Genomic DNA, 18,198 nt, shown 5'->3' with positions numbered 1-18,198 from the left:
TTATGTAATAAACAGTTATTACACAATGTTTGTGTGATTATATTTTGGTTGTTGTCGAATATTGACATCCTTACCTAACCATTTTACCTAAAAGTATATTTGACTATGTACACAGGGCAGGGCAGACAGCAGCTGATCTTTCTCATGACACTCAGGTGAGTTGAGGTTGGGAAAAGAAAAGGGTTAAAGTGCGCATGCGAGTTTCTGCCTGTCTGCTACATTGCTAACAAGGCAAAACTCAGGAAGAGATGATGGCAGACTCCGGACCCGAGGAAATAGCGGTGATCGGGAACACCGACCTCACATCGGCAGAACTAGAGAACAACATTAAAAACACGGTATAGCTTCAAGCCTATTCTTATTGTAAAAAAGTGAGGAATTTGGATTTTGATACTTATTGAGCCTGTTGAATGAGTTGGGTTTTCTAGCTACTGACAGTAGTACTGCAGGCCTTATCGATCCACGGAGTTTCGCGAGAGAGCCCCACTGTCACTGAGTCAACAGCAGCTAGCAGGCTGTGCAGGAAAAGACAGCTAAAAGTTAAATCGTTGTAATGTCGACGCAGAGGAAAGTTAGCTAGATTGTTCTTATGGTTGGCTTGATCATTTTACCAGGAGCTAGCTTGCTAGCACACAACTTTGTTCTGATACAAAGTTAAAGGACTTTGCTAACGTTACAGTACTTATTTTAATCTGGGACCAGTTTTAGCTACCAATATTGATGCCCCATATTGCATGTAAACAACATCAAATTATACTTCATTATGGTATTGTTACCATGTTATGACTTGTGAAATATCCTCTTCTAGATGGTTGAGATTGAGAAATGGACTAGTCTTCTAAGAAAGATGGAGATCAGCGTTGGAGAGGCAGAGAAAAGGACTGGGAAGAATACAGTCAACATGCAGGAGATATACACTGTTTACCTAATTGAGACACGGTAAATATGTCTCATCAGCTCTGAATCATCTGTGTGAATGATGATTGTTATAGCCTACATCTTGCACATTTTGTGACACCACCATGAACAGCTTCTTCCACAATCACACCTACACCTCCTTGCACCTGCGCATAATTATACACATGCAGTTATTACAGATGGTCTTACCCTAACGATAATGATTCTAACATCTGACTGTTTTAGAAAAGTGACTTGGGTACACTCACTTAATTGTGAACATGTGATCTAAAGGTTTTGTTTGTCACAAACTGCACATCACACCAGCTTTCTTACTTACTTTTAGCTAGCTATACTATTAACTGGTAGTATTTTTTTGTTGGCCAAGTCTTTAAAAGGAACCATATGTTTTTATTCTGCTTGGAGCAGGGCATGCTATTCCTCATGCGCACACATGCCCGCGCGCACACACACTGGGCCTTTGTTCACCAGTTGGCCATTGAGAGGAGTGTGGTGTAACCGGGCCCTCAGTGTAGTTAGACTGGAGAATGCCCCCCAGCCACTGATGGAGTCCTCCTCTCCTTCCTCTTCCTGCTTCTCTGCTCATCTCTTTATTTCTTGTTATCCACTCCTCCTCTCTGCTTTGTGGTCCCAGTGTGGATTATTAGTGGAGACAGACCATTATGGGTTCTCATTTCCTCCCAAGAATCTTTGCTGCTGGATCCACGTCATATTTATAAAGTCTCTCTCTATCTTTCTCTGTCGATCTCTCTGTCAGTAGTCTCTCGCTCTCCTCTTGCTTTATATATACAATACCAGTCAAAAGTTTGGACACACCAACTCATTGCAAGGTTTTTCTGGTAGTAGTCACCTGGAATTGATTTCAATTAATAGGTGTGCCTTGTTAAGAGTTTATTTGTGGAATTTCTTTCCTTCTTAATGCGTTTGAGCCAAGCAGTTGTGTTGTGACAAGGTAGGGGTGGTATACAGAAGATAGCCCATATTTGGTAAAAGACCAAGTCCATATTATGGCAAGAACAGCTCAAATAAGCAAAGAGAAATGACAGTCCATCATTACTTTAAGGCATGAAGGTCAGTCAATCTGAACATTTCAAGAACTTTCAAAGTTTCTTCAAATGCAGTCGCAAAAACCATCAAGCGCTATGACGAAACTGGCTCTCATGACGACCGCCACAGGAAAGGAAGACCCAGAGTTACCTTTGCTGCAGAGGATAAGTTCATTAGAGTTATCAGTCTCAGAAATTCAAGCCCAAATAAATGCTTCACAGAGTTCAAGTAACAGACACATCTCAACATCAACTGTTCAGAGGAGACTGCATGAATCAGGCATTCATGGTCAAATTGCTGCAAAGAAACCACTACTAAAGGACACCAATAATAAGAAGAAACTTGCTTGGGCCAAGAAACACGAGCAATGGACATTAGACCGTTGGAAATCTGTTCTTTGGTCTGATGATTCCAACCGCCGTATCTTTGTGAGATGCAGAGTAGGTGAACGGATGATCTCCGCATGTGTGGTTCACACCGTGAAGCATGGAGGAGGAGGTGTGATGGTGTTGTGGTGCTCTTCTGGTGACACCGTCTGTGACTTATTTGGAATTCAAGGCACACTTGACCAGCATGGCTACCACAGCAACTCGCCATCCCACCTGGTTTGCTCTTAGTGAGACTATCATTTGTTTTTCAACAGGACAATGACCCAACACACCTCCAGGCAGTGGAAGGGCTATTTGACCAAGAAGGAGAGTGATGGAGTGCTGCATCAGATGACCTGGCCTCCACAATCACCCGACCTCAACCCAATTGAGATGGTTTGGGATGAGTTGGACCGCAGGGTGAAGGAAAAGCAGCCAACAAGTGCTCAGCAAATGTGGGAACTCCTTCAAGACTGTTGGAAAGCATTCCAGGTGAAGCTGGTTGAGAGAATGCCAAGAGTGTGCAAAGCTATCATCAAGGCAAAGGGTGGCTACTTTGAAGAATCTCAAGTATTAAATATATTTGGATTTGTTTACATTTTCTTTGGTTACTATATGATTCCATATGTGTTATTTCATAATGTTGATGTCTTCACTATTATTCTACAATGTAGAAAATAGTAAAAATAAAGAAAAACCCTTGAATGATTAGGCGTGTTCAAACTTTTGACTGGTACTGTAAGTTTTAGCATTGGAGTTCATAGAATTGTGGATAGTACTGTACTTGGTCCCTTTAAAAGATGTATCAAATATTTACTTGGTACTCTTATTTAAGTGCAGTTGTATGACTTCAGTCCTTTCCTCTCTTCTGACAGGCCGGTTGATGCTGTGACAGAAGGTATAATCCCAGCCCCAGACTCCTTATGGAGGAGATACAGCGAGTTTGAGCTACTCAGAAACTACCTGTTGGTCACCTATCCCTTTGTCGTTGTTGCCCCGTTACCCGAGAAAAGGGTACGTGAGAACAAGGAGGATGCCTTGGAATAAATTTGTGCAATATAGTTTAGGAAGTGATATTTGTAGCATGATGTACTTACTACAGTACCCATAATGCTCTACAGCATCCAGTTTTAACTTAGTAAAGACAATGGTGTTCCATCTCCTTATCAACATAATAGTAATTCTTTGTCTGTTTCTCACAGGCAGAGATTGTCTGGCACAAGCTGTCAGCGGACAACATGGACCCAGACTTTGTGGAGAGAAGGAGGGTTGCACTGGAGAACTTCCTGCTCCGAATAGCCTCCCACCCAGTTCTCTGCAATGACAAGATCTTCTACATCTTCCTCACTGAGGTTAGTTAGCCTCTTTGTAGCCAAGCTACTATACACCATAACTGGGTGAATCGAGCGTGATTCCAATCTGTTTGTGCTGTCTTGCCAACTCCCTTGTTATGTGTGACAAGGACCATAGTGATCCCCAATCGTTAGCAAAACCTACATTCCTCCCTCTCAAGACTACAACAGTACCAGTAGCTAGTCAGATGTGCTGTTCATAGGTTTTGACAGGATATACCCTTTGACAGAAAAGAGATATCACAGACAAGGACCATTTCCTTACTCAGTTTCTTTGTAGCACTGAGAAGTGTTGTGGAAATAATGTCTTATGAAGTAGGCCTAAAGCTTAACTCTTTACTGACAAGAGTTGTGTGAGTGTTGCTGTAGTTGAAAGGATCACCTTTGCCCTTTTGAGTTGATAGTGTGACAGTGTACCCCCAGCGCCCCCATGCATCAGGCTCTCCTATCTCTGAAGGTCTTTGTCAGTCACACGGCATCCTCTCTCTGTCCCACAGGAAAAAGGATGGAAGGAAATGGTGTACGAGACAGGATTTCAAGCAAAGGTTCTCCATCAGCACTTAATGATCTCATCATGGTTGCGTTGTCATGTCAACTCTCTTAGATAAGATGCACCTTACTCAATCCTCATGTGACTTTGAAAACTACAGCAGTGCAATAAAGTATACGTTTGTAAAGTGTGTAACCTGTGTAAACAACTGCATATAGTGCATGTGTATATTTAGGACTTCTGATTTCTTTTAAACAACTTTTAATTGTAATATTTATTCTGATATGTTTTAGGTCTCAAAGGTAAACTGTTGTCTAAAATGATGCAGGTCCTCAATAACAACCTCTGATCTAACAAACGTGTGGGGAAAGAATGTGTTAGTAATTTATTGGTCTGTTTTTTTACAGGCTGATTCCAGGTTGAAAGCTATGAATGCAGCATTCAGGGTGAAGAATCCAGACAAGTAGGCCATAGAAAAGATACATCCCAAATAGCACCCTAACCCTACTGTATATAGTGCACTGGACTCTGGTTGAAAGTAGTACACTTTATAGGGAATGTGGTGCCATTTGGGGCAGATTCACTGTTTTCTTGTCACTGTTTTCTTTTGTGTGAAGCCAACCATACACTTCCATCTTCATGTGTTGTAACTTAATTTAATGAGTCTGTCTCTACTATTCATCCCTTTGCTCTGTATTTGATGTACTTCCATACTTGGTTCTGGGACTGTGTGGGAAGTAGAGTTGGATCAGGTCAATGTAAGTTCGAACATTGACTCTTGTCTTGTTTATCTGTCTTGCTTGAAAGAAAGTGTTGATTTAAGTAGTGATAGGGTGAATTCTTGCTCTTCTCTGGCCCTGGTGTCTGCAGACGGTTTACAGAGCTGAAACACTACAGCGACGAGCTACAGACTGTAGTCTCCCAGCTGCTGAGAGTACGGGCAGTGAGTACAGGGAGCTGTCAGCATATTCACACATCTTACTGACTAGACTGACTACCAGACCTAGGTCAAATACTATTTGAAATCTTTCAAAAACTTTGAGTGTTTGGTTTAGCCTGCCAGTTTTGGAACTATTATATGGTTCCACTGAGCCAGGCAAGCTAAATCAAGCGAAGATAAAGTATTTGAAATTATTTCAAATAGTATTTGAACCCAGGTTTGATAACTATACTCCCATACTGTCAGCTGTAACATACATTTTACTGACTAGACTAGACATACAGTGAGTGTTAACACACCTGAGCTGGCTTGGAAGTTGACCTTCATTAGAAAGATAAAACACACAGCTGGTCTGTCTGATAAAAGTGGATTTGCTGCAGCTGTAACACACAGCTTCTGACTAGACTAGGACTAGACATACAGCTGGCTGTAACACACAGGCTGGTCACACTCAGCATATTCACACTTACTAGACTAGACTGACAACACTAGCACACTGACAGCTGTAGCAAACAACTTAGGATGCTTCCCAATATGACACCCTATTCCCTACACAGTACAGAAATTCACAGAAAATAGAACATAAAAATAGAAGCAGCGGAATCAAAGAAACTGTGCAAAATCTTTCTCCAGAGGGTAGCAGATCGACTGTATGGGGTGTACAAAGTGCATGGAAACTATGGACGAGTCTTCAGGTAAGACAAGTGCTGTGTTTGGAAGAAAGGGTGAAGTGTATTGCTGCTGCACTATGAACAATGTAATGACTTAATTAGTGTCAAATATATATTTGTTTCATGTGAAATATCTGCTCTGTGCTTGTTGGACAGTGAGTGGAGTGCCATAGAGAAAGAGATGGGAGATGGACTACAAAGTGCTGGCCATCACATGGATGCGTAAGTGTTTGTTTTTTAATGACTTGTAACCACACAATAATCTCCCAAATAAATCCAGAACAACTTTATTGGATTACATCAGGATTGTATTGCAAGTATTTTCCTCCTCCTATCCCCTGGACATAATTTTTTTTTAACCTTTATTGAACTAGACAAGTCAGTTAAGAACAAATTCTTATTTACAATGTCAACCTACCGGGGAACAGTGGGTTAACTGCCTTGTTCAGGGGCAGAACGACAGATTTTTACCTTGTCAGCTCGGGGATTCGATCCAGCAACGTTTCGGTTACTGGTCCAACGCTCTAACCAGTAGGCTACCTGCCGCCCCAACATCAGTTTCTCTCCCTGTCAGCAGATGCATCTGAAATGGCACCCTACTCTCTATGTACCCTGGTCAAAGGTAGTTCACTATATAGTGAATAGGGTGCCATTTCATACGCAGCCAGTCTCTCTCGTTACATACAGGCTCATTGAAGGAGCTGATATAGTGATGTGTTGCACAACCCCCCTTCACCCCAGCAATGCTCTACATAGTACATGGTTTCCACTAGTTAAGCTATACAACACATTTGCCGTGTTTGATTTGAAAGCAGTTCAGGTTTCAAGCACAAGGTCTGGTGTAGCAGGTAGTCGACCATGGGGAATGGGGAGACTTGTGTTGTGAAGGTTCTGGGTTCCAGCTGAGAACTGGCTGGCACCTAGCCAGCGGCTTTTAATTTCAACTTGGGTGCTGTGTATAGTTCTCTTTGAGTATCACAAGTGGTCTTGGCCCTGTCCTTGGACACACACACACACACACACACACCTTGGTGTGGTAACATGATTAGCCCCTACCCTGTCACTGATGGGTTCCAGATTGCAAGGCTCAACTCTAGAGGTCAGGGGTCACAGAGCTGGGACAGCTGAGGCGTACCAAGGAAAGGCAGCATTTCTGTCAACGGATGATTCCCAAATGGCACCCTATTCTCTATTTAGTGCACTACTTTTGACCAGGGCCTATAGGGCTCTGGTCAAAGGTAGTGCACTTAATAAGGAATAGGGTGCCACTTGGGACACATACAACCTAGCTTTTAAGCCCGTGGTAATGGTCATAGTGAAGACGGATCATATTTCTCAGCCAGTCTCACCCATTGTCAGGTGTCTGTCAGAGCTATAACACTGTGATATTTGAGTCTCACTTCTGAGAGGGTGTAATGAAATATAGCAGATGTATTCTTGTAGACTCCTCTTCGTCTTTGCTGCAGGTAGGGCTGGGCGGTATACCGTATTTAAGCAATAAGGCCCGAGTCTTTGTAGTATATGGCCAATATGCACAACACAAAGCGTAGTGCCTGGATACAGCCCTTAACCGTGGTATATTGGCCATATACCACAAAGCCCGGAGGTGCCTTATTGCTATTATAAACTGGTCACCAACGTAATTATAGCAGTAAAAATAAATGTTTTGTCATACCTGTGGTATATGGTCTGATATATTACGTCTGTCAGCCAATCAGCATTCAGGATTTTAACCACCCAGTTATTAATTTACTATATTCACCGGTATTGATGCACAGACCGGTTTGGGTTTTTACTTTACCTTCTGTAAAGATATTTCAATGGTTGGTTTGTTAAATGTGATACACAATTTTGGCACGTGTTTTTAGAGTTTACTCTATTTTCTACTTGAGTCGTCTTTCTCCCTCACCTCTTACTGCATGCACTGAATAAGAACGGGAGCATGCCCCTTCCCACACCAAGCCCTGCCCCCGTCACTCAAGGAGAGAGCAGATGCTCGACTACGGAGTCACAAGTACTTTCTTGCTGTTCACTTTGCAGTCTATACATGGTCAGATAGATGCAACAAAATGTTGGTGACATGCTGCTTTCCACAAGCGTTTTATAATTACACTATTAGTTTGTATCTTACTGTCTGCAAACTACTGTCTGCTAGTTTGTCTTTTCTTAGTAAGTTGTGGCTAAATTAAATATTGTTAGCCGCTAATGCTAATCGCTAGTTATATGGCTAGCTTGCTAGACAATACCAACCCTACCATTACGGTGAGAAATGGGCCGGAAAACGTACCTCAATGCAGCGGTGGGATATGCCACTCTACTTCAAATGTAACTTTTAACCACACTGATATATTGAGAAGATTGAAGTACTGCTAGATTTCCCAGGAAAACTGCCCTATTCGTCATCATGCTAGCTAGCAATAGCCACCGCAGCCATTTTGGAATGATAGTGTCAGCCAATCTGCTCCTTTGTTGTTCAATGTGACGTCCCATTCCATAATGGCTGCTATGGCTACTGCTATCTAGCATGAGGAAGAAAATGGCAGTTTTCTGGTAGAACTAGCAGTATTTGAATCTTCTTGTGTGGTTAAAGGTAAAATTTGGAGTAGAGTGGCATATCCCATCCCTGCATTGAGGTATGTTTACCGACCCATATCTCGCGCCGATTCCATGGTGTCTTACTGTAACCATGATTTTGTTCCGACCCCAGTGCAGCTCAGTGGAAACAAGCGTAACGGTAGGGTCGGTATCTTCTGGCAATCTGGCTAGCTAGCTTGATAAATGTACTAAGAGTCAGAGCAAACATAGTTATCTAATACAGTCTGGTACCAGTGCTGGTGTAGGCTTAGAAAAGCATGTTTGTGCAACGGTATCTTCTAAATCAGAGAGGAATAGACAGGTTGGTTGTTCATCAAGGGGCAAAATAAACAGGGTTGGCTTAGATTGTTGACATGTAAACTATATTTCGTGTCTAATGTTTATTGAAAACCTTTGCACCAGGAAAATACATGTCTGTCAAATACATTATTACAGTTGTTGGTTGGTTAGATACCTAGTGAATTTTTTGCCATATTAGCATAGACATGACAGTCAAAACACCTCAAAACAAGACATGGTATCAATAATAAGATGAAACGAGCCACTTATGATTCCCCCATGGCAGTTTCTTATAATTGTCCATCTGTCCATCCAGAATCACAACACACAGACTTCTGCCTCATTGAATCGTGTGCATAGCTTGTGACGATTAGTTAATCCGTCTAGAGGCAAAGCATGAATATGTTAGCTAGCTACATAAAGTAGGAAAACATGTCATGTAACATCTAATTAGGGTCATCTGGAAACACTGACCAACACTTTGGTTCCCCTGTCAATAATTCCTCCCTGGCTTATTCATTTTTTGTCATGTCAAACAACAATGTATTCAAGGTGCTGCCCACTATATTTAATCATTCTATTCAATAATCATTCTATTTCCGTGATTCCAACAGTTAACCAAGTAGCTAGGCGTAGATGTTTTGCACATGTCATGCAGCCCTGCATAGATTAAATACATTCCTCAGCAAACTACACACAATACCCCATAATGACAAAGTGAAAACAGGTTTATAGAAATTTTAGCAGATGTATAAAAAACAGAAATACCTTATTTAAGTATTCAGGCCCTTTGCTACGAAACTTGAAATTGAGCTCAGGTGCATCCTGTTTCCATTGATCATCCTTGAGATGTTTCTACAACTTCATTGAAGTCCACCTGTGGTAAATTACATTGATTGGACATGATTTGGAAAGGCACACACCTGTGTATATGTAACAGTATAGCTTCCGTCCCTCTCCTCGCCCCTACCTGGACTCGAACCAGGGACCCTCTGCACACATCAACAACAGTCACTCTCAAAGCATCGTTACCCATCGCGCCACAAAAGCCGCGGCCCTTGCAGGGCAAGGGGAACAACTACTTCAGGTCTCAGAGCGAGTGACGTCACCAATTGAAACGCTATTTGCGCGCACCACCGCTAACTAGCTAGCCATTTCACATCGCTTACATATATAAGGTCCCACAGTTGACAGTGCATGTCAGAGCAAAAACCAAGCCATGAGGTCGAAGGAATTGTCCGTAGAGCTCAGAGACAGGATTGTGTCAAGGCACAGATCTGGTGAAAGGTACCAAAACATTTCTGCAGCATTGAAGGTCCCCAAGAACACAGTGGCCTCCACCATTCTTAAATGGAGGACGTTTGTAACCACCAAGACTCTTCCTAGAGCTGGCCGCCCGGCCAAACAGAGCAATCGGGGGAGAAGGGCCTTGGTCAGGGAGGTGACCAAGAACCCGATGGTCACTCTGACAGAGCACTAGAGTTCTTCTGTGGCGATGGGAGAACTTTCCAGAATGACAACCATCATTGCAGCACTCCACCAATCAGGCCTTTATGGTAGAGTGGCCAGACGGAAGCCACTCCTCAGTAAAAGGCACATGACAGCCCGCTTGGAGTTTGCCAAAAGGCACCTAAAGGACTCAGACTATGAGAAAAAGGATTATCTGGTCTGATGAAACCAAGATTGAACTCTTTGGCCTGAATGCCAAGCGTCACATCTGGAGGAAACCTGCCATCATCCCTATGGTGAAGCATGGTGGTGCAGCATCATGCTGTGGGGATGTTTTCAGCGGCAGGGACTGGGAGACTAGTCAGGATCGAGGCAAAGTACAGAGAGATCCTTGATGAACACCTGCTCCAGAGCGCTCAGGACCACAGACTGGGGTGAAGGTTCACCTTCCAACAGGACAATGACCTTAAGCACACAGTCAAGACAACGCAGGAGTGGCTTCGGGACAAGTCTCTGAATGTCTTTGAGTGGCCCAGCCAGAACCCCAATCGACCTTCTCTGGAGAGACCTGAAAATAGCTGTGCAGCAACAGTCCCCATCCAACCTGACAGAGCTTGAGAGGATCTGCAGAGAAGAATCGGAGAAACTCCCCAAATACAGGTGTGCCAAGCTTGTAGCGTCATACCCAAGAAGACTCGAGGCTGTAATCGCTGTCAAAGGTGCTTCAACAAAGTACTGAGTAAAGGGTCTGAATAATTATGTAAGTGATATTTAGGTTTTTTATTTGTAAAAATGTACAAACATTTCTAAAAACCTGTTATTAACTTGGCATTATGGGGTCTTGTGTGTAGATTGATTTTTTAAAAATGGATCCATTTTAGAATTAGGCTGTAACAAAATGTGGAAAAAGTCAAGGGGTCTGAATACTTTCCACATGCACTTTATAACGCATCATTTGTTGTGAGAAAACCATCAGTGTCACGTTCTTGGAAATGAATGGACCAAGGCGCAGCATGAATTGAGTTCCACATCTTTTTAATACAAAGTGAAACTAGAAACAAAACATACAAAGAACGTGAAGTCGTAGTGCCCAAACACACGAACACAAACAATATCCCACAAATGCAGGTGGGGAAAAAACCTACCTAAATATGATCCCCAATTAGAGGCAACGATTACCAGCTGCCTCTAATTGGGAACCACACAAACCACCAACCTAGAAATCTAAAAACGAGATAACCCCCCCAGTCACGCTCTGACTTAAACACCATAGAGAACCGAGGGCTCTCTATGGTCAGGGCGTGACAGTACCCCACCCCAAAGGTGCGGACTCCGGCCGCAACCCTGAAACCAAATGGGGAGGGTAGGGGGGGGGGTGACTAGTGTCGGTGGCAGCTCCGGTGCGGGTCTTTTACCCCGCCCAGACCACGGGTCCGGCCATGGAGCCGGGTAGAACGCCGTGCCCGGACTGGGCACCGGCGCCGAGGAAGGCTCCTGCCATGGAGCTGAGTTGGCCGCCGTGCCTGGACTGGGCACCGGCGCAGAGGAAGGCTCCTGCCATGGAGCGGGATTAGATACCGTGCCCGGACTAGGCACCGGTGCAGAGGAAGGCTCCTGCCCTGCAGCTGTACTGGACACCGTGCCTGGACTGGGCACCGGTGCAGAGGAAGGTTCCTGCCCTGGAGCTGGACTGGACATCGTGCCTGGACATCGTGCCTGGACTAGGCACCGGCGCAGAGGAAGGCTCCTGCCCTGGAGCGGAACTGGACACCGTGCCTGGACTGGGCATTGGCGCAGAGGAAGGCTCCTGCCCTGGAGCAGGACTGGACGCCTTGCCTGAAAGCTCCAGATCGTTGACCGTCGTGGGAGGTTCCGGACCGTGGACCGTCGTGGGAGGCTCCGGACTAGGAACCGTCGCCGGAAGCTCCGGACTGGGAACCGTCGCCGGAAGCTCCGGACTGGGAACCGTCGACGGAAGCTCCGGACTGGGAACCGTCGACGGAAGCTCCGGACTGGGAACCGTCGACGGAAGCTCCGGACTGGGAACCGTCGACGGAAGCTCCGGACTGGGAACCGTCGACGGAAGCTCCGGACTGGGAACCGTCGACGGAAGCTCCGGACTGGGAACCGTCGACGGAAGCTCCGGACTGGGAACCGTCGACGGAAGCTCTGGACTGTGAATTCGTACTGGAGGCCTAGTGCGTGGAGCCGGTACAGGTGGCACCGGACTGGTGACACGCACTTCAGGGCAAGTGCGAGGAGGAGGCCCAGGACGTACCGGACTGGGTAGACGCACTAGAGACCTGGTGCGTGGAGCCGGCACAGGTGGCACCGGACTGGTGACACGCACTTCAGGGCTAGTGCGAGAAGCTGGCACAGGACGTACCGGACTGGGAAGGCGCACTGGAGGCCAGATGCGTGAAACTGGTGCAGATGGCACCAGACTGGTGTCACACTCTTCAAGCGCGCCTGTGCGGCAGCATTCTCATCGCTACCACCTCTGTCCGGAATCTTTCATCAAATTCCTCCTCCGACTCCCAAACAGGCTCTGGCACTCTCCGCTGCTCGACCGCCAGCTCCATGTGCCCTCCCCCAAAAAATCTTGGGGTTTCTGTGGCCGTGGTCCCCGGCATCGTCGCTGTCCTTCCCTGCTCCTTGGCAACTCCCGTCAAGGAAGGGTCTCATGTCCTCTCACGTCCTCCCAAGTCCAAAACTTCCTTACCTCATTTTCACGCTGCTTGGTCCTTTGTTGGTGGGATATTCTGTCACGTTCTTGGAAATGAACGGACCAAGGCGCAGCATGAATTGAGTTCCACATCTTTTTAATACAAAGTGAAACTAGAAACAAAACTTACAAAGAACGTGAAGTCGTAGTGCCCACACACTAACACAAACAATATCCCACAAATGCAGGTGGGGAAAAAACCTACCTAAATATGATCCCCAATTAGAGGCAACGATTACCAGCTGCCTCTAATTGGGAACTACACAAACCACCAACCTAGAAATAAAAACTAGTTAACCCCCCCAGTCACAATCAGTAGAATTGAAAATGCGATAGAAACCCATTTAACTTATATTTTTTATTCGGTACAGAATTTAACTGCAAAAGTTATTTTATGTGCACTACATCACGCACAGCCTTTTATCCGCAACAAGTCAATTTGATGGAAACGTATGCTGATTTTTTTTTTTTTTACTATTTGCATGAAAATCTGTTGCCAATTGGATGGAAACCTAGCTACTGACTGGAATGGATGTATTTTGGGTGTGTCCTTGCTGCGTGGTATTCTTGATTCCTTGTCCAACTGTACAGGGTGTGATGGATTAAAGGAAATTTATTCATACTCCCATCTCTTGCCTGCAGGTATGATGCTTCTGTGCTTCAGTCTTACTTTAGTGAGCTGATGTAGTTTTCCCCATCCTTCTGTGTAAAGGTGTGATCGAGTAAAGCAAATGTATTCATATGAACTCCCCTCTTGTCTACAGGTATGCTGCTTCTGTAGATGATATTCTGGAGGAAGAGGAGCACTATGCTGATCAGCTGAAGGAGTACCTGTTCTATACGGAGGCACTAAGGTACAGTACACCTACTGAACACCAGGACTGCTGCTGTAGGCCAAGTAAATATCACTTTATAAACCCTATTGTCAACCAAGATACAGAAAGATCATTATGCCAAATCACTAGTCATTGTGTTCTGGGTTGTGCTTGTTATGGAGGTAGCTTCACATCCTCACGTCAACTTGCCAAAGACCTGTGTGGACCACTGTTGACTTTTGCCAATGGCATACTGAATTCCAACTCACTGAGCCCCCTCATTGAATCTATTGAACAGCCCTCATGACACTGTGTATGGTGCATAATGATCATACATCTACATAGTACAGTAGCAACCACGATGAGCAGCTAGGCATCAGTACATCCAGTAGCAACCATGATGATCAGCAAAGGCCTCTGTTTCTGCAGGGCAGTCTGCAGGAAGCATGAGTTGACACAGTTTGAGCTGGAGATGGCTGCACAGGACTTAACCTCTAAGAAACAGCAGAAGGAGGAGCTGGTCACAGGGGTGAGTCATCACACACAAGGTTGAATCTATCGCCACAGCTAGGAAGAACCAGGTTGCATGCCAAATGGCTCCCTATATAGTGCACTACTTTCAACGAGGGCCTGTAGGGCCCTGAACTGCACTGTTGATTAAGGGCTTGTAAGTAAGCATTTCACGGTAAAGTCTACACTTGTATTCGGCGCATGTGGCAAATAAAGTTTGATTTGATTTAGGGGCATAGGGTGCCATTTTGGACATAGCCTCAGTTTCTAAAGAGACACGTGGAGCTCCTCAGCAAATAATATGAGGCAATAGATTGCAAGCGCATAAATAAAATCAATTTAGTCAAAAGTTGCTGTGAAGCTTATCCAAACCTTAAAGAATGACAAGGTGGAATGTTGAGCTTTCCTTCCCTGTGTTCAGACTGTGCGGACGTTCTCACTGAAGGGGATGACCAGTAAGCTGTTTGGCCAGGAGACTGCAGAGCAGAGGGAGGCTAAGTTGCAAGTGTTAGAACAGCAGATAGAGGAGGGAGAGGAGGCTGTGAAAGAGAAGAACACCGAGAGCGAGTGAGAAACCAAAAAATGTTCTGTCTCTCACCCTCTGTCTCTCTCGCTCTCTCTATGGCTCCTTTGATTGTCCAACATGTTATAATTTAATCACTTTATTTGCTGCTTTAATCAGCTGCTTTGGAGGTTGACCAGCTGACCATTTTTAATTTTAATTTTAAGAATCTGAGAAGGTTATAAAGCAAGTCTTTCTCTCTCCGCAGTGAGTTTGTGAAGACTGCCTGGGTAGACATTGAGCGCTTTAAAGACCAAAAGGACCGGGACCTGAAGGAGGCCCTGATTAGCTATGCAATCATGCAGATCAGCAGGTGTAAAAAGGTGACACGTCCCCACAGATACTTAAAATGTATTGAGTATTCTGCCTGTACATTTTTATATTTTGTGTTCTTTTATCAATACCAAATATATCGTAAAAATACTGTATTACTGTGCTGCATAATACAACTTCCTCTGTTTTGCTCTTTTTCTTTCTCTGTCTCTCTCTCGCTCAATTTTAATTCAAAGGGCTTTATTGGCTTGGGAAACATATGTTTACATTGCCAAAGCAAGTGAAATGGATAATAAACAAAAGTGAAACATTCTCGCTCTCTCTCTCAGGGAATACAAGTGTGGACCAACGCAAAGGAGTGTTTCAACAAGATGTGATCTTCAGGGCCGAAACAGGCCCTCTAAACAAACAGCAAAACAGAACATGCTTCTTTTCAGGGGACTCCTCCTGGAGTTGCATCCCAAATTGCACTCTATTCCCTAAATAGTGTGCTACTTTTGACCAGAGCCTTGTGGGGTCTGTTCACTATATAGGGAATAGTGTGCTTTTTGGGACAGATTCCTGGACACAGTCCCTATGATCCTTATGGCAACATACTGAGAGGTGTTTTGATCGTGTATGCTCAAGAAGAAATACATTTTTATTATTTTTCTATATCTTTATCATGTCCGATTGCTAGCTGCCTTGATTTGATCGACTTGCAATTGTAGTTATTTCTCAGTGACTGTCTGACAAATGTGTGTTTTTTCATACAAATGTATTTTCGCTGAAAGGCTGATTTAAGGTAATTCGCCAAGCACTTATATTAATTTGTTTTTAGAGATGCCAAGAAATGTGGACTGAATCCAATTTTCCTATGCTGCCTTTTACACAATGTTCAAAATCACGTCATAAGATTAGGCTTGCAATTTTTCTATGAATTCCTTGGTTTTCCCAAAATCCAGGCTGGAGGATTCCAGGAATCAGGAGGGAACAAGCAGGAAATCCAGAATCCTCAAACCAGGATTAATGGAAAACCAGAGAATTTATTGACAGTTCCAAGAATTTTGCAACCCTACATAAGATTACAACTATTATTTAGATTTTTTTGTTATTGAACCTTTAACCATGCATGTCAATTAACAACAAATTATTATTTACAATGGAGGCAGGAGGCAATTAGACAAGTTCTATAAGAATGTGCTTGCCGTTTATTTTTCATGCATAATTCACTTATTGTGCTTTTGTCAATTTTATACTTGTGGTTGGTATATTGACCTTTATGTCTTTTCTACTCTCTCAGTGCATTGTCCCAGTATACTAAAATAAGGTGTTCAACCTTTATAGATGTTTTTGTACAACATTAAGAATGTAACCCTCCTATTTAAATGGCTTACTGTACTTTGCCATTCAAAACATACTCAGGCACTTGGCCTTAAGTAACCACTATGATGAATGGCAGGCTTGTCATTTCTGAAGAGTGGGTGGGTCAGTGTTTTGATAAATCTAGCCAAAGGAACAGGAAGGTCACACAGGAAAGACAGGATGTGATCATTTACTTATGGTAGTGTTGTGCGTGTACTGGGGATGCAGCCCAAATGACTACCTATGCTCTATATAGTGCATTACTTTTGACCAGAGCACTATGGGCCCTGGTCTAAATTAGTGCACTAAATAGGAAAGGGTGCAATTTGGGACACAACCCCTGGCCTCTTGCATCTCTATCCACTCTAAGGGCTAGGGGAGGAGGTGCAATGTTAATCGTGAATTTGGGATGAGATCAGAGCGCGCTGGCAGGAAATTGCACTGTTTATGCGGTTGTAAGGTTGTAATCATTGTGCCAAAAATACACTAATAAATAGGAAGAATTCTAGTTTAAGGTCTCTTAAAATCATGTGTGTTGTTTAAATATTTATATAGATTCAGTTAAACTACTGTAACCCTTATTACTTTTACTACAAGGTAGAAGCACACAGCTGCGCTTATAGCAGGACACTATGCGCATTTGTTGATGCTGTATTTCCTGCTGTGAGGAGTGCTTTTAAAGTGCAGTCCAACGATGATTTAGTCTGCATTTACACAGGCAGCCCAATTCTGATATTTTTTTCACTAGTTGGTCTTTTGACCAATCAGATCAACTCTGAAAAACTTCTGATGTGAAAAGTTCTGGTGTTATTGGTCAAAAGACCAATCATAATTGGGCTGCTTGTGTTTACGCAGCCTAACTGACCTCAGGTTTTTCCTCTGACTTTGCCACCCACCTCTCTCATACACAGCATTAATTAAGCAATAAGGCATGAGAACCTGGGAATTGACTCCCAAAGGGCTGTTCGAGGTGAAGCCAAGGGCCAATAAAAAGCCTTTTGGAGGGTGTTATCTACGATTTGCTTTTATAAAATGGTTGCCAACATATAAAAAAAAATATTAATATCATTGTTTTAATTTGTAAATAATTTTTATTTCATCCTTCCACCAGACCATATAGTCCGGGCAAAAGCCAGTCATTAGGACGGAGGTTCTATAGTTGCTAGCCAAACATCCCCTTACAAGATTGCAGTTTTGAAACTGCATTAAAAGTGTAGTAACTGCAGTCGACTGGTATTTTGGACGCTGTAATTGCAGAATAACTGCAGTTATACTTCAATCTAATTGCAGTTACACTACAAAATTACTACAGTAAAAAAACATATTTTGGATACAGTACATATTGAAGTTAAACTGCACTCTTAACTGCAGTTATACTGCACCTGACTGCAATCTTTTTTTGTAATGGTCCTACCCCAGTGTTTTCCAAGCTCAGTCCTTGGGACCAAGTGGCGCACATTTTGTTATTTGCCCTAACAATACACAGCTGATTCAAAGCTTGATGATTAGTTGATTATTTGAATCAGCTGTGTAGTGCTAGTGCAAAAAACTAAATGTGCACCCCTTGGTATCCCGAGGACCGAGTTTTCTATTTTCAATGGTTGCTATCAGTGGCGATTTTAGCATGTAAATCTTGGTGGGGCAAACTGTAAAAAAAAAAGAAGAAAAAAAAAGATTGATGCATGCCAGCAAAGCCACAACACAACACTAAACAATCAATGAATTGCACTATAACAGTGACAAACGGTGCCCACAAACGGTTAGGGCCTACATAAAGCTCTCCCCACAGCAGAGCTTTCTTTTCAGCACCATGGAGTGAATCCTTACCACCTCTACACCTGGCTAGAGCCTTGTCTGGCA

The 18,198-nt window shown here is 43.7% G+C and overlaps 1 protein-coding gene across 1 annotated transcript; it reads left to right on the top strand.

Moving 5' to 3' along the window:
* Positions 1-217: 217 nt before the first annotated feature.
* LOC120058360 (sorting nexin-4-like) lies at positions 218-16,864 on the top strand. The gene is made up of 14 exons (XM_039006967.1): positions 218-338; positions 809-939; positions 3,209-3,347; positions 3,536-3,685; positions 4,183-4,230; positions 4,583-4,638; positions 5,046-5,118; positions 5,749-5,810; positions 5,943-6,008; positions 13,599-13,688; positions 14,079-14,178; positions 14,581-14,726; positions 14,930-15,044; positions 15,324-16,864. The coding sequence occupies exons 1-14, from the start codon at positions 249-251 to the stop codon at positions 15,369-15,371; spliced, it is 1,314 nt and encodes a 437-aa protein (XP_038862895.1). The 5' UTR covers positions 218-248; the 3' UTR covers positions 15,372-16,864.
* Positions 16,865-18,198: the final 1,334 nt, after the last annotated feature.

The sequence above is a fragment of the Salvelinus namaycush genome, chromosome 13 (assembly GCF_016432855.1).
Source record: "Salvelinus namaycush isolate Seneca chromosome 13, SaNama_1.0, whole genome shotgun sequence".
In the NCBI taxonomy this organism is placed as follows: Eukaryota; Metazoa; Chordata; class Actinopteri; order Salmoniformes; family Salmonidae; genus Salvelinus; species Salvelinus namaycush.
Note: the sequence above shows the minus strand (reverse complement) of the source record. Positions and strands in the feature narration are given on the sequence as shown.